This window comes from Amphibalanus amphitrite, unplaced genomic scaffold (assembly GCF_019059575.1).
Source record: "Amphibalanus amphitrite isolate SeventyFive unplaced genomic scaffold, NRLGWU_Aamphi_draft 000051F_arrow, whole genome shotgun sequence".
Lineage (NCBI taxonomy): Eukaryota > Metazoa > Arthropoda > Thecostraca > Balanomorpha > Balanidae > Amphibalanus > Amphibalanus amphitrite.
This window is the reverse complement of record NW_024881547.1, coordinates 1,347,439-1,362,655: the sequence shown is the minus strand read 5'-3', so window position 1 is coordinate 1,362,655 and position 15,217 is coordinate 1,347,439. Positions and strand designations below refer to the sequence as shown.

The 15,217-nt window shown below is 47.2% G+C and overlaps 1 protein-coding gene across 2 annotated transcripts in view; it reads left to right on the top strand.

Moving 5' to 3' along the window:
* Positions 1-1,383: 1,383 nt before the first annotated feature.
* The window catches only part of LOC122377835 (E3 ubiquitin-protein ligase TRIP12-like), an 84,427-nt gene continuing 70,593 nt past the window's right edge, over positions 1,384-15,217 (top strand). For both annotated transcript variants that reach the window (XM_043358311.1, XM_043358310.1), the window contains exons 1-4: positions 1,384-1,551; positions 10,834-10,987; positions 11,857-12,018; positions 12,340-12,516. In XM_043358311.1, the coding sequence (XP_043214246.1) occupies positions 10,882-10,987; positions 11,857-12,018; positions 12,340-12,516 (445 nt within the window). In that variant the 5' untranslated portion in view covers positions 1,384-1,551; positions 10,834-10,881. The remainder of the gene's footprint in view (positions 1,552-10,833; positions 10,988-11,856; positions 12,019-12,339; positions 12,517-15,217) is intronic.

Here is a 15,217-nt window from a genome sequence, read left to right as displayed (position 1 = left end):
AAGTCTGACGTCATTTGTGGCAACTGGCAAGCCCATCCTAGCATCGAAAACGTTTATCGGCCATAATATGTAAAATTGATGTCTGGAGAGATCATGAAAGTTTGGTGACGATATCCGATATTCACAGAAAAAGAGAGGGCGGGCCGTTTCGCCCCCCCCCCAAGGTGCGCGGGCTAAGAAGGGCTGTTTTCCAGATGGTTTCAGAGAACCCCTTGGTTGGCCTCAGGGCTCGCTGTTGGCTTCAGAGCTCTCAGTCGGCTCTGGGATCTGAATGCCTGTGTTGGTCTCACAGGACGCTCGGTTGGCGGCCTCAGACGGGGCCTACTGTTGACTTCAGACTTAGGAAGGCCCTCTTTTGACCTACTCGTGCAAAGCCTTTTTAGAAGACTCTCTGTTAGCCACTTACATGGGTTCTCTGGGGATAATTATAGGGTCATCTGAGACCAACTGAGAGGCTACTGCGGTCAACTGAGGGTCGCATGAAGCCGCCAGGGATCTAATATAAAGGCCATCTGAGGCAAGGCCGTCTATAGACTGAGGGTTGTTTTTAGACCACCAGAGCTGGCACTGAGGCCATCCGCCTCCCTCAGGACCCTCTGTTGGTCTCAGAAGCCCTTACACACCGTTCCAGGCTTCTATCCTCAGGATACAGAAATCCTTCTCCTCCACTCCGCCGCCCCCTCCGGGCTGGACAGGCAGCTTTATCCCATGCGGGCTGCTCCCGAGGGAGCGCTGCACCCCGTAGCCGGGTGCAGTGAGTACTTTGGGGCTGGGTGGCCTCGGCAGTCGGCCTGTCCTCTGGACGGGCTCAGCCCCGGTGACTCAATAGGGTGCCTGCCCAGACCAATGTCTCCCCCTATATCCTATCACCCTTCCGGCTCTGCAATGGTCCCATTGGACCGAAAGGGCCTAGCCTAACCCAACAAAACAAAAACAAAAAAGAAGCCCTTACTAGTCTCGAGGGCTCTCTGAGGCCAGCATGATGGCTATCGTTTGACCTCTGAACTCAGAGGGCCCTCGCTTGGGATCAGACCAATCAGACTCAGAGTGACCTCTGCTAGTCCCCTATAGGATCCTCTAGAACGTTACGGAAACAAGGCTGAGCAAGGCCCCCTACGGAGCGAATTCTTTTATCTCAAGCGCAAGTTATGATTTCGATTTTCGCGGCTTACCTGCAAGACATGTCTGATATTGATAGGTTAAAATTTTCGTATAATCTTAGTTGCTAAAATCAAACAGTTGAATTTTCCAGCCTTTTGATTTGATCGATATATCGTGGCTATTATCATTTATCTTTGAAGCTGGGTGCTGGCACGCCACCGTCATAATAGCCGACAGCTAAAGGCGGTGAACGCACGGGGGGCATCCTGCTCAGCTGATCGCTCACGACCCGAGGGCATCGCGGAGCGTGAGGGTGGTCTGGTGTCCGCGTCGTTGTATATTTTCGGGAATACTTGCTTTCTGTGCTCGTTTTTGGTATAAAACTGTTGAAGAAGAATTCGAGGAAGCTTTTAAGTTTAGATATAAGGCTATCTGTGACCTCTTATTAGGGTGAGTTACATAAAAGAGGACTTTTGTATGTGCGTCACTTTTGCCTACCTTTTAGGTTTTAGTTCTTTTGTTTTATGTATTTTACGCTCAATTTTTTCCTGTATTTCCTGCCCCCTCAGTACATGAAAGGTTTTTAATGGGGCTTTTCAGATTTTCAACCCAGAACCTCAATTTCTGATTGTGTTATGTGGAAAAGCACATTTCATTTGGTCAAAGATGGCTGTCCTGGAGCATTTCATGAAGCAGAATGTGTGTTCCTAGTGTCAGTTGAGAGATATATTTTTGTTGAATCTGTCTTTTTTCCTTCAAAATATTTTTGTTTCTATCAATTTTTTCTTTGACTTCCTGTTTCAGGTTCTGTGTCCACAAACAGAAGGTACCAAAAGTCAATTTCAAGGTGACTGCTCGGCCAATTATATTTGACAGCTCAACTTCTCAAACTGTAAAAGTGTAAACAGAAATTAATCATTTAATAAGAGACAGCATGACTCTCTATTTCTCTGAGTTATAAAAATATGATATGGGAACAGCAATATTTGTTCATATTTCATAACTTTATTTGTATTTGTTTGAACTTTAAGGGCAGTAGTAATATTCAAGTAACAAGAACAAGACAAAAGCAGACTGCTTCCTGGTTACTCATAAGTTCATGTTTTTGTAAATTGTATCTTTCTAAGTATCAATTTTCCAGTCTCAGTTTAATATGGATGCTGCGACTTATTTATAACAGATAGTTGGCATGTAATATGTGCAGATTTTACCAATTTCAATTGTCATTCACTAAAAATCCATTGTTTTCTCCTTATCAGGAGTAGGAGTACTATTTTCTCCTTATATTTAATTTCAGGGCCAATGCAATTATATTTCCAGGGAAGTTGAGCATTTGTATTTTGTATTAATATTTTGAAAGTTACCTAGTTCTTTGATATTAATTGATTGAAATGATACCACACAATAAAACTAAAGACTGGTTGTAGATAAACCATTATGCTATTTATTTTACAACCATAACTTAATTTTTCTTGTGATTCCACTGTCAGAACTTCTGTTTGCAGTCTAACATACTTTTATTATCCTTTCGGAGCTACCTACTGTTAAACTAAAATATGGATTGCCCTGACCTGACCCTTTCTCAGAATATGAAAAGGTGCAATATATTTACTAGATATCAGGTACTTATTTAGATGGTGTGCATAATCAAGGTATTAAACAACAAACCTAATGGTAACCCAATCATGAAAGATTTTCTGAAAGGATTTTTGTTTCAATTTTTTTTTGGCACAACTGAGTTGTCTCATAATTTTATGTACCTGCATAAATGCTAGCATTTAATTGATATTTGGCTCAGCAATCTGCCTGTCTGGATTTGTTGTGTAGGTAGTGCAAGATACTATCTCAGCATTTTAACAAGGCACCCTTGGACATACATGAGTGTCTTCAGTTCATTCTTAACATTCATGCATGACAACTGGTGGAGGTACCTAGCAAATTCAGTAAGGTCTGCTCAAAGCTTCATTTCCTGTTAGACATTAAGTATGGAGCTCATTGAATTGGGCACAATACATCTTACTCAAGCATGATGTTTGAGAGCCACTAGAAATGTTGGGATGAGAGCAAAGTTTGGGGTAAAGACGTTTTATAATAATTTTGAAATTTGAAGTTGTTAAACTAGGTATTGGAAGCCAGAAATGCTCCAGTCATCATTCTTAATTCAAAGTGGGAAATGAGGCTCTGAAAGCCATGATGTGGTCAGCATGAGTGTCTCAAAACTGTCAACAAAACTAAATGGACCAGGTTCTTAAGACTCCAAGCTGATAGTGTGACAGGTGATAAAAAGACCTTTTGAACAAACATTTTTCAGTAAGCCCCTCAGGTGTAAACTTGTAGGAAAATGATGCAACGCCAGGTTGAAATGTTTCACAATAACCAAGGTGATAAAGCTGGCAGCTAAAAGGATGATGTGTGCCTATTCCAATTTTGAGATCCTGTTTCCCTGAAATTCACAGATCAATTAGCTTTTGTGTCAAAACTCCTATGCCTAGGTTCCCTTGTGAACATTGGAGAAGTATGGGGAGGTAATTATGAGTGGTGCTCACTGATCAGTGCTAAGGATTTATGGTGATTTATAATTTTATGTGACAGGTGATGAATGCTCAGTATTTGATGGATCTGCATTTGTTATCCCAGGAACAGACTGTGGATGTCATTTACCAGGCATGTCAGCGATATTCGGCGAAAGTATCGCCGAATATCACACCATATCAGCCCTTTCCACCTTCCTCTACTTGAAAACGGCAACTGATGCTAGTCAAAGCAAGTGGTTATCAGCGACGAATTTCGGCTGAGTCTAACTTTGGGAACAACATATCATTGAGAAGTCAAAAGTGTGATGCAATATTTCCAATGAAGGGCGGGAAAAGTCACAAATTTTAACGTTCCTGGCTCAGACTGGTTTTTAGTAAGAACAGAAAGAAGATACAAGGGGGCCAAATCCCCACGCCCCTCATTGGTACTTAGGTACAGTGAAGTTTTGGAGTCAGGCGACGCTATCCAAAAGTGTCAGAAAGTCGATCGATTACGCTATCTCTTATGTTTACGACCAGTGAGCTATTTGTCTTGTTTCGTAAATCAATTCGACTTAGACTATTTCCGTTAAACTTGATTAATTAACAGTTCTATGAGGTATATTATTTTGAGGATGTTTCAAATACCTCCTGCGGACTTTGTCGCTTGTTGCTGCTAAGTCGTTATTATGCATATTTGGCTGAGGGATGGTACTGAAACGGCGCTGCTCCATGACCTCATGCGGTGGTGGTCACGTGAACAGCCTGTCCTAATCCAATGGGCAAAATATCACTCAAAATCCAGCCATAAAATCGATTCCAGCCTCGCCCGTTGCCATAGCTATCAGGATGGTTCACGACAGACTGTCGTGGGTCACCAGATACCCCCCGGTGGGAGCATAGCCCGGTCGGGCCGCACCCCGCACGGGTACACTATTGATCTAGCGCCGCGCGCGATGCGATACCATTCCGCTGTTGCGTAAGAACTGCGTCGGGAGATGCGACCGCTCGTTCTCTGACTACCATTGACGGAGGTTTTGTGAAGTATCGATAGCAGCGTGGTTCAAGAAAGATGGCGTCGCGGAAAACAAGGACGGTACGACGAGCATTGGATGTGACAGTATGAGTCGAACACAAGATTGCTCGGTGACAAGAGTTTCGTCTTTCTTCTTTTTATGGGATATGGATGATGTGGTCAAACATGAGAACAGATTTAAAGAACAGGGCATCTTTCATCTTTAAACCGCGCCCCATTTAGGTCTGCGTATAACACGACCTGCAGGGGGGGGGGGGGGGAGGGAGGATATTCATAGCCCCACCTCCTAACTCCGAAACTACCGGGCCGATCGTCAAAATTCAAACGGCGTCTGACAGCTCCGGAAAAACTGTCGAGCAGAACCTTATTTCATTGACCTCGAGGTCACCGATGACGTCACAAGTCAGGGCAAAGTAAAAATTATCGATATTTGCTTTTCACATTTTGGGCTCTGGCTGCCGTCTTACAAGTCAGACCAGGCTCAGTTTTTGTTTACACACTCGTGAACAGATGCTTTAGATACCCTGAGGGTACCAAGCTTGTACTTTGATTTTCAGGTCAGGGTCAGATCATCACAGGTCACGGAAATCTTATATCATGCATCGGTCACGTGACACATGTTTTATGGTCCATTTAGGCCATATATTTCGAATTCGATATCGTTTGTACTTTATGTCATTCGAGGTCATTTTGAGTTGAATTTAGCTTAGGTCAGGCCACTTTCAGATAAAAAAGGTCAAATTTTAAAATTGAAATTTTTAACCAAAAACGTGTCTATCGGATGCAGTTTGAGCTCGGAACACGACGGTGCTATTTATATCGGTGTACTATTTCAAATGCCTACTGAAAAATTGATTTGAAAAATGTATAATTGTGAAATTTTTGCTTTAATGCGTATAACTTGGCCAATTTTGAAGCTATCTGGCTAAAACTTGCTAGAGTAAGTCATAACCATGTGTTCTATCAAATATATTCCGTTTTTTTTTTTTCCGAAAAGTCAATGACAAAATAAACAATATAAATTTTTAATTTTAATTACGGGCGAGCGAGCGCAGCGAGCGAAGCGAGTCTTTTTACGAGCGAGCGAGCGCAGCGAGCGAAGTGAGTCTTTTCAATATAACGGAAAAATCTCAGTATGAGCGGCCCGGCCCGGCCCGGCCCGGCCCGGCCCGGCCTGTAACGCTTTTGAGAGGCTTATATCTCAGCAACCGCTGGACCGATTGGCCTGCGGTCTTTTTTGTTGGGTAGCCCCATCCCTTCTACCCCGTAATTGACTACTTTTGATACATCTCAGTGACCGTCGTGGCACGTGCCACGTGAAAAGTCAAGGGTGTTCAAGCTGTTTTGCAAAAGTAGTGATTTTGAGAGGCTCATATCTCAACAGCCGCTTGGGCGATTGACTTGCGGTAATTTTTATAGGGTAGCAGCATCCCTTCTACCCAAAATAGGATACTCTCGATGCATGTGGGTCACCCCTAGTGCACGTGCAAAATACAACAATAGGAGGTGCCAAATTTGTTCCCATTTCAGTAACTCGGTAATTACTGGGGCGATTTTGCTGAAACTTGGCATACAGGTAGGCACCCACCAGGCAATGCATTCCCATGTGTTGCGGTTAGGGTGCTACTGCACGTGCGCACGTGCAGGGGGCGTTTCCAGATCTCGAGAACGGCTGGGCCGATTGCGCTCAAATTTGGTACACGGTTGGGGACCAGTTAGTAGGGTGCCGTGCAAAAGTCATTTTGGACCCCGTTTGCACGTGCGCACGTGCAGAATGCCGCTTCCAGATCTCAGGAACGGCTGGGCCGATTGCGTTCAAATTTGGCACACCGCTAGCGACCAGTTAGAAGGGTGCTTTGCGCAAGCCCGTTGGAAGCACCCTCTCGCCCTTCCGCACGTGCAGGGCTCACTATCTCGCTCGCTCGTCCTTCGCCCAAAAGGCGTTTTACTGGTTACGGAGCGAGCGAAGCGAGCGTAGTCTTTCCTTAGATTAACGGAAATTTCTGAGTATGAGCGGCCGGCCGGCCGGCCGGCCGTGGTCACGCTTTTGCGAGGCTTATATCTCAGCAACCACTTGACCGATTTACACGCGGTAATTTTTGTAGGGTAGCTTCATTCCTTCTACCAAGTATTGGACTATTCCCGATGCATGTGGGTGACCCCTTATGCACGTGCCACGTGCAAAACGAAGAGGTGTCACTTTTGTAATTGTTGCAATATCTCCGTAACTACTTGGCCGATTGCGTTGAAAGTTGGCATGTAGGTAGGCACCCACTAGGCATTGCATATCCATGTGCCAGAGTTGGGGTGCTGCTGCACGTGCGCACGTGCAGGGGTCGATTCTAGATCTCGAGAACGGCTGGACCGATGGCGCTCAAATTTGGTACATGGTTAGGGACCGGTTAGAAGGGTGCCGTGCAAAAGTCAGTTGGGACCCATTTTGCACGTGCGCACGTGCAGGGTGCCGCTTCCAGATCTCGAGAACGGCTGGGCCGATTGTGCTCAAATTCGGCACATCGCTAGAGACCGGTTAGTAGGGTGCCGTGCACAAGTCAACTGGAGGTACCCCCTCGAAATTTCGCACGTGCAAGGCTCACCCTCTCGCTCGCTCCGTTAGTCGCCCCAAAAGGCGTTATACTGGTTAACCCATTTACGCCCTTCGTTGCGTTTTCGCAACACAAGCAAGCGTCGACGTGATCAAATCTTGAGAAGTGTATAATGGCGTCTCACCGATGAGACAAGTTTCAGCGCGTTTAGCATGGTTGCGCGCATGATGCTACGCACTTACAAGTCTGTGCGGCCGGTAACTTACCGTCCAGAGCTCCCAGAGGGAAGTCGTAGGTCCCGTCAGTGATGACGTCACGAAAACCAAAATAAGTAGATTAAGTGATTAATTATATCGTAATGAATAATGTGTGAACATATTCTGCAGAGTCCCTACAATAGCTAGAATATGCATTTTATTAACAAATTCTGCTGCAAATAGGGTTTGTGACTATTTTCAAATATGATTACAGTCGTGTTGCGGTAACGCAACGTTGGGCACATCGGAAAGACAGGGGTGTTGCGAAAACGCAACGAGGGGCAAATTGGCAGGGCAGCGGAAGTATAGGAACATCAAATAGACTTCACTTGTGATACGTTGTGGGTTCTTTCCTTCTCTCCCCAATCTTCCTCCCTCTCTTCCACGCTCCCCCAACTCTCTCTCCTTCCCTCCCTCCCTCCCTCCCTCTCTCTCTCTCTCTCTCTCTCTCTCTCTCTCTCTTTCTCTCTCTCTCTCTCTCTCTCTCTCTCTCTCTCTCTCTCTCTCTCTCTCTCTCTCTCTCTCTCTCTCTCTCTCTCTCTCTCTCTCTCTCTCTCTCCCCCCTCTCGTTCTGTAGTCGTGAGGGATGTTTAGGTACGTAAAGTGCAAGGTGCATTTGCACGTGAATGTTGCGACACGTTTCACATTAACTCACTTAAACAGCTATCAAACACTCATTTCTTTTTCCCTCGCAGATTATCGGGCTGTTCACTAAGCAATTGGTTTTCGAGCATCTGAAAATCGCATGGTAGGAAAAGGACCTGCATCAAACGGTCGGCGATGCTAACGGAGCTGAGAGATAGCGAGGTACTTTGAAAATTGGATCTACTTTGTACTAAATAATGGGGACGTAGTCTGGTATCAGACGACAGATAGGCAAGGCATTGTCATTCTTTGGATACAATCCGCTGGCCCTTACGTTAGAAAAGATAACTCCCAGAGTCGGCAAATGTGGGATATGCCCCCTCGGGGGGGGGGGGGGGCAACAGACTCCTTCGGCAGGGATGATGAGGGCGTCTGGAAAATAATAGTTTATTTTTAGAATTCATGGTTTGCACGGATTGATAAGGTGGTTGATGTGAAGCATTGCTTGTTTGTTTACTGAGGGTAGGCCTTTTGTCTAATTAGACCATTTTAGAGCTGGAAGCATTATTGGAATAACGGAAAACATTGGTCTGAGCGGGCATGGTGAATCGTCGAGGCTGAGCCCATCCATCCAGGCACCCGTGAACCAGCCCCCCCCCCCCTCCCAAGCACTTTCTGTATCCGGCTACAGACCTGTGCTCCTATGTGAGCTGCTCGAATGCGATATAGTTGCCCGTCCAGCTCAAAACAGGGGTTGAGGCATGAAGGAGAAGGATTCTACTATCCTGAAGATGGAAAGGACGGATTGACGGAACACTTGGAAACTGTGAACTGCGTCGAATCACCAGTCTGCCCTGGCATTGTCTCGAGAAAGAGGTTACAAGTGTGAAGGTCGCTGAGAGTGGGACAATGAAAATTTTGGATTAGGTGTGAAAGTGATAAATGGGTCCTGGGAGACACTTCAAGCCGAGTTGTTATGACGCGCTACGCCTTACGCGGGTAATTTGTGAAAGCCGGATAGGTTCATTTTTTGCTAAGAGTGGGCACGGTATGTCGGTTCCGCATTCTCAAGCAATAGTTTTCAACAGTTCGTGAAATATATGTTAAAACAAACTAGCATATACGGCGGTTTAGTGTACTTTATGTCCGTCTGATGTGCCCGTCGTTGCGTTTTCGCAACGCTGATGGCGCCCGGTGTGCCCTTCGTTGCGATTTCGCAACGCACGTTTTTTACGTTTTTCTCGAAAAACTTTTGCTGCCGGCAAAAATTATTTTCGATTCCATGCAAGGCCCTGGTAGAAGCGTAACATATGTTGATTTCATCGATTTTCATGATGGTCAATATTCCTGGGCATAAATGGGTTAATATAACGGAAAAATCTCAGTATGAGCGGCCCGGCCCGGCCCGGCCTGTAACGCTTTTGAGAGGCTTATATCTCAGCAACCGCTGGACCGATTGGCCTGCGGTCTTTTTTGTTGGGTAGCCCCATTTCTTCTACCCCGTAATTGACTACTTTGGATACATCTCAGTGACTGTCGTGGCACGTGCCACGGGAAAAGTCAAGGGTGTTCAAGCTGTTTTGCAAAAGTAGTGATTTTGAGAGGCTCATATCTCAGCAGCCGCTCGGGCGATTGACTTGTGGTAATTTTTGTAGGGTAGCAGCATCCCTTCTACCAAAAATAGGATACTCTCGATGCATGTGGGTCACCCCCGTGCACGTGCAAAATACAACAATAAGAGGTGTCAAATTTGTTCCCGTTTTAATAACTCGGTAATTACTGGGGCGATTTCGCTGAAACTTGGCATACAGGTAGGCACCCACCAGGCAATGCATTCCGATGTGTTGCGGTTAAGGTGCTACTGCACGTGCGCACGTGCAGGGGGCGCTTCCAGATCTCGAGAACGGCTGGGCCGATTGCGCTCAAATTTGGTACACGGTTGGGGACCAGTTAGTAGGGTGCCGTGCAAAAGTCAGTTTGGACCCCGTTTGCACGTGCGCACGTGCAGAATGCCGCTTCCAGATCTCAGGAACGGCTGGGCCGATTGCGTTCAAATTTGGTACACCGCTAGCGACCGGTTAGAAGGGTGCTTTGCGTTATCCCGTTGGAAGTACCCTCTCGCCCTTCCGCACGTGCAGCCTGCAGGGCTCACTATCTCGCTCGCTCGTTCTTCGCCCAAAAGGCGTTTTACTGGTATATATCATTTCCAAAATTTTAAAAATTTTGAAAATCCGAGATGGCAGTTGGATAGCGCAGACTATTCTGAGTCCTCTCATGTAAAGAAATTGGATCTAGCTTAAAAACTGAGCTCTTGGGAGCGATTGCCGTGGTTCAATGTTTTGCCTCGCAATCGGCCGGACATGACGTCACTCTGACGTCATTTCTGGCCGACCTATGGTAGCTACGAAGTTCATATTTTGACACAAGGTGTCAAATTGATGCAGCCGAAGGTACCAAAGTTTGGCGACGATACGTCAAGCGGTTTAGAAGTTATTGCAGAAAAACGAGAGGGGGCTATGAATAGCCCCCCCCCCCCCCAGCGGGGCGCGGGTTAACTTCATTCCTTTTGTTATTTAAACGTGTGGCTCATATTCTATCCATCACTTGCCTGATTGCAGCAAAATTTTACCGAGCGCTGAATCGAAACGCCTCATTTTTTTTCTGAGACCACCCGCCGTCTCTGACGACGCGACCCTCTCTCTCAGTCTCCCTGTTGACTCCCTTTTAGGACCACCACCCACGTCCTCCACCGCTGTTTCTGCGTGCCCCCTGTGACTCTCCCTGTATGTCGACAGTGCCCCAGCGGCCGCGTGGCATGCCGGCCCCGCCAGTTCGCGGTTCGAATGGCCGACCCCGATAGCGCGGACGGCGGCGCAGACGACTGCATCGCGCGCCGGCTGCGCTCCTCGAGCCGACAGCAGCGACACAGGTCCACTGAAGGCGGCTCCGGTCAGTGAGGGGAGGGGGTAGGGGAACAGGGGTACAGTCCGTGAGGGAGAGGGGGCAGGGAACAGGGGTACGGTCAGTGAGGGAGAGGGGCAGGGAACAGGGGTACGGTCAGTGAGGGAAGGGGGTAGGGGAACGGGGTACATACAGTCAGTGAGAGGGAAGGGGTGCGGGTAATGGGGAAAGGTCGGAGGAGGAAGGGCGCCGGTCAATATGGGAGGGTGCACTGGTGGGGGTCTGGTCAGAGCTTGAAGAGTGACAGGGGCCCGGTAAACACGGGAAGAGGGACAAGGGTTCATTAGGACCGGTTGAGGGCAGGGGGCAGGGATCCGGTCAGTGCTGGGTGTGGATCAGGGGTACAGTCAGTGCGGGAGGGAGACATGGATCCGGTCAGTACCAGTTGGGACACGGTGCAAGAGTAGGATCGTCACGGAGAGGTATGGTATAGGTATAATTAGGTATTGGGTTGGGTCCAGGGAATAGGTCTTATCTTATGAGTACGGGCACGGACAGGGTCGCGGTCAGTATTTGGCAGGATATGTCGGCGAGAGGATCGGCCGTATTTTTGACGAAATAAGTGATTGAAAGTTTGAACGGTTGAGTGGTCCATGGTGTTTTACCTTTCCTTATGTTTGGATTTACGAGCCACTGCAATATCTCATTCGAAAACTGCATTAATTTCTGTTTTTCGAGCACATTCTGAAGTACAGATAAGAACTTTTTGTTGTTATACTGGACCACATCGCTTACGTGCTCTTCATGCCCATTAACTTTCCACGTTTCTCCTTTCTCCTTGCCTCTCATTCCTTTGTTCCACCCTGTTACTTTATTTCTATGCCTGCTACTCTGACCGTAGATGGTGCTGCCCTCAGACGCCGGCGGCTCGAAGCGTAGTTTGTCGGTCGATCACCAGAGCGGCGCCACTGAGCGGACCAGACGGGCGTCACGCAGTCCGTCGACTCAAGGGCGGGCCGAGAAAAGACGTCGCGTGAGCACGCCCACCGAGAGGCCGCAAGAGGCCAAGAAGCGTCACCGTAAGTCCGACCGAATGTGTTGTGCCTGTGCGGCGTGTTTGTGTGTTTTTGAGCATGAACTGCTGTCTGATTATTGTACCATGCCTGATAAACCCAGTGCAAACTTGCTATTTCAGTGTCCTTGTAGGAGAGTCTGCATTCGTTTTATATGCTTCGGAATAAGTAATACCTTCTGTAGCTCTTGTGCTGTACCGTATGGAGGCATTGGCTGCAGATCTCCCGGCTGATTCAGTATCTGAGCTCGTCTCGTTGGCTGGGTGCCGGTCTCGGTGACCGCTCTCTGCGCGGAGGGTGACCACCGCTATCCATTTCTGCCTGCAGGAGGCAGCAGCGGCGGCAGCCGAAAGACCGTGTCTCGGTCTCCGGAGCCGTCTACCAGCGGTCAGCAGCCGCAGCAGCAGCAGCAGCGGGCGGCCAGCAGCCGACACCGCCAGCTGGAGCCGTCGGCGGCGGCAGGCCCGGCCGCCCCCGCCCCCGCCCCCGCCCGCACCGGCAGAGGTCAGTCGCGCACCCGCACGGCCCACCCGTCACCCTTTGTTCCCGTGTCTGCGTCCACCCGAGACGGCGACCCTGTTTGTCGGCTGTTGACTGGTCCTTGAGTGTTGAGAGTGGCTGTTGGGGGTCGTTCGGTCTGTTGCTGACTAGGGTTATGTGTGCCCCAATGCTGTTTTTAACTGTGGACGGTGTTGTCCCGCAGACGTAGTGGGCGTTTGAGCCTCACAAATCCCGATTGTTCCGGTGGTGTAGGCTAGGAGGTCGTTCAGTGAGTTGGGAAGACGAGAGGGTCATTTTGTGTCGCAACAAAGACCAAGACAGAAACAGAACAAACTTCTCAGGGATATTAATCTGTTCCTCACTTTGTGTTTTGTCTGTTTTGTCAGAGGGGCAAGTAAAGGGAAGGGTAACCTCAGGTCAGGCCACTCCGATCATTCCTCGGCTACACCTGCTTAAACATTGATTTATATGTTTTGAGAATTGTTGAATGTGCTTCTTTTAACCCGCGACCTGGTGGGGGTGGGGGCTATTTTTTGCCCCCCCCCCCTCCAGACTTTTCGATATATCTCCAGAACCGCTGCGCCGATCGTCACCAAACTTTCAGTACCCTCCCGGACATCAATTTTACATATGGTGACCAAAAATTTTTCCAAAGGCTATGATAGGTTGGCCGGAAATGACGTCAGAGTGACGTCATGTTCTGCCGTTTTCGACCCAAAAAGGGTTTCGCGGGAAGGGCTGTCAGGCCTATAGCTTTGCAAAGACAGAAAAATGATAAGGACATAAAAGCTGTAGAATTGACAGGGCTACAAAACTGCTATCTCGGATTTTTGAAAGTTTTGGATTTTGACCCCCAAAAATCAAAAAATAGTTTTTTTTTTAATATAATGATAGAAAAATCTATAAAGTTTTTTGAATTTCGCAAAAACCGGAATATATTTGATAGTCCTTACCGCCTTCCATCCACATACCAAATTTGAGATTGATACCTCTTTTTTTGGCGAAGTTATAGCGAAAAAACTTCAAAATTGATGACGTCAAATTTTCAAACTCAATTGTTAGCAATTCTAGTCCCCGTAGCGCAAAACAAAGACCACCATTAGACTCCCCGTGACGAGCTGCATCGAATCAACACCCATTTTATGCAAAACTATCAACTTTAAAATTTGACCTTTTTTGGCCTGACCTTGTCCTTACTTTGACCTGAACTTCACCAGAAAGTGACCTAAGCCGTACCTGATAGTCTTATAACCAACACCATTGAGTTGGATATGAAAAATTGGCCATAAAACATGCATCACACAACCTTAGTAAAGTTGGGCTCATGTGACCTGACCTGTGACCCTTGGTGACCTGACCTGTGACGTGACCTGGTATTGTCAGTGACCTCTAATAGCAACATATCTACTAGGCAACTGACGCCCTATCGCTGATTCTCGACAAAATGCGTTTTCCTCGGTGTTTAGCGCATTCCCTAGAAGACCCGTGAACGGTGAAACATTTCATCTTTGACCTGACCTTTGACGTCATCGGTGACCCCGAGGTCAATGAAATTTGTTTTCCTTCGACAAATTTGACAGGCCTTTCGAACGCCGTTTGAATTTTGCGGATCCGTCCAGTAGTTTCGGAGATACGAGGGGGGGGGGGCAAAAAATACCCCCCCCCCCCACCAGGTCGCGTTATGAACAGACCCCACCAGGGCGCGGGTTAACCAGACTAACTCGATATGCTTTTTGTTGATAAAGAACCATATGAATGGATACGTACTAATTTATCGCACACTGATTCGGGACATGTCGCCCCTCCCACGCTGAATTAAGCTCACTAGCGTCACCTTCACTAGCGTCTGTCGCCTCCGGGCCATTCGTCCACCATCCGGGGGCTTCCTTCCGGGCACACCGAGCGACATCGCTGTTAGGACGACTGTGCGGCTTCTCTCTGACTTGTTCGTCGTTCACTGACGGAACTGTGGCACAGAATGCCGCTTTTGAATTTGTGCCGTGGACGAAGCACTGAAAGTGTTTTCACTGACGGATTTTTTTTTTTTTTTTGTTGGGTTCAGGGTTGTATACCAATCAAGTCGATTGAATTGATTGATTTGATTCAACGCGTATTTTGAGTTGATTGGATTGAGTCGATTGACTTTTCGAGATGACTGGTTGACTGACTCGTTTGACTTTAGCGACTGGTTGACTGATTTGATTCCCGAAAATTAGAGTGACTCGTATGATTGAGTCGATTGAATGGAAAGTTCAAATAAGTTTTAGTTGACGAAAAATAATGACACCAATTGATGACATCAAAGATCACAAAACTACACTGAAAACTGCTTGTCATCACAACTGCAATATGGGGTAGATGGCCAAATAAAGAACAGGGCCTAAACATGAACAGCCAACTTTGACTTTCAACTGCAATAACTGCTCCAATCCTGGTGATAGAACCTGGCGATGCACCTACCTACCTTTCTGCACTCAGCAGGAAACGTTTTTTTTAAATCCAGATGATAAAGTGCAAGGCCCTATATACTAATAAAGTGTGATTAATTAATAATTCACATCTCCACATCTCAGAAACAACCCACTGAACTCTATAAATATCTGAAACCCCTACAAAAATAACTGAAACAAAAGCGCCGTTTTCGTCTCGCCAAATTTGCTGCATTTGTTTAATTTGCAGCAGAACGTTTGTTGATCCTTTTCTC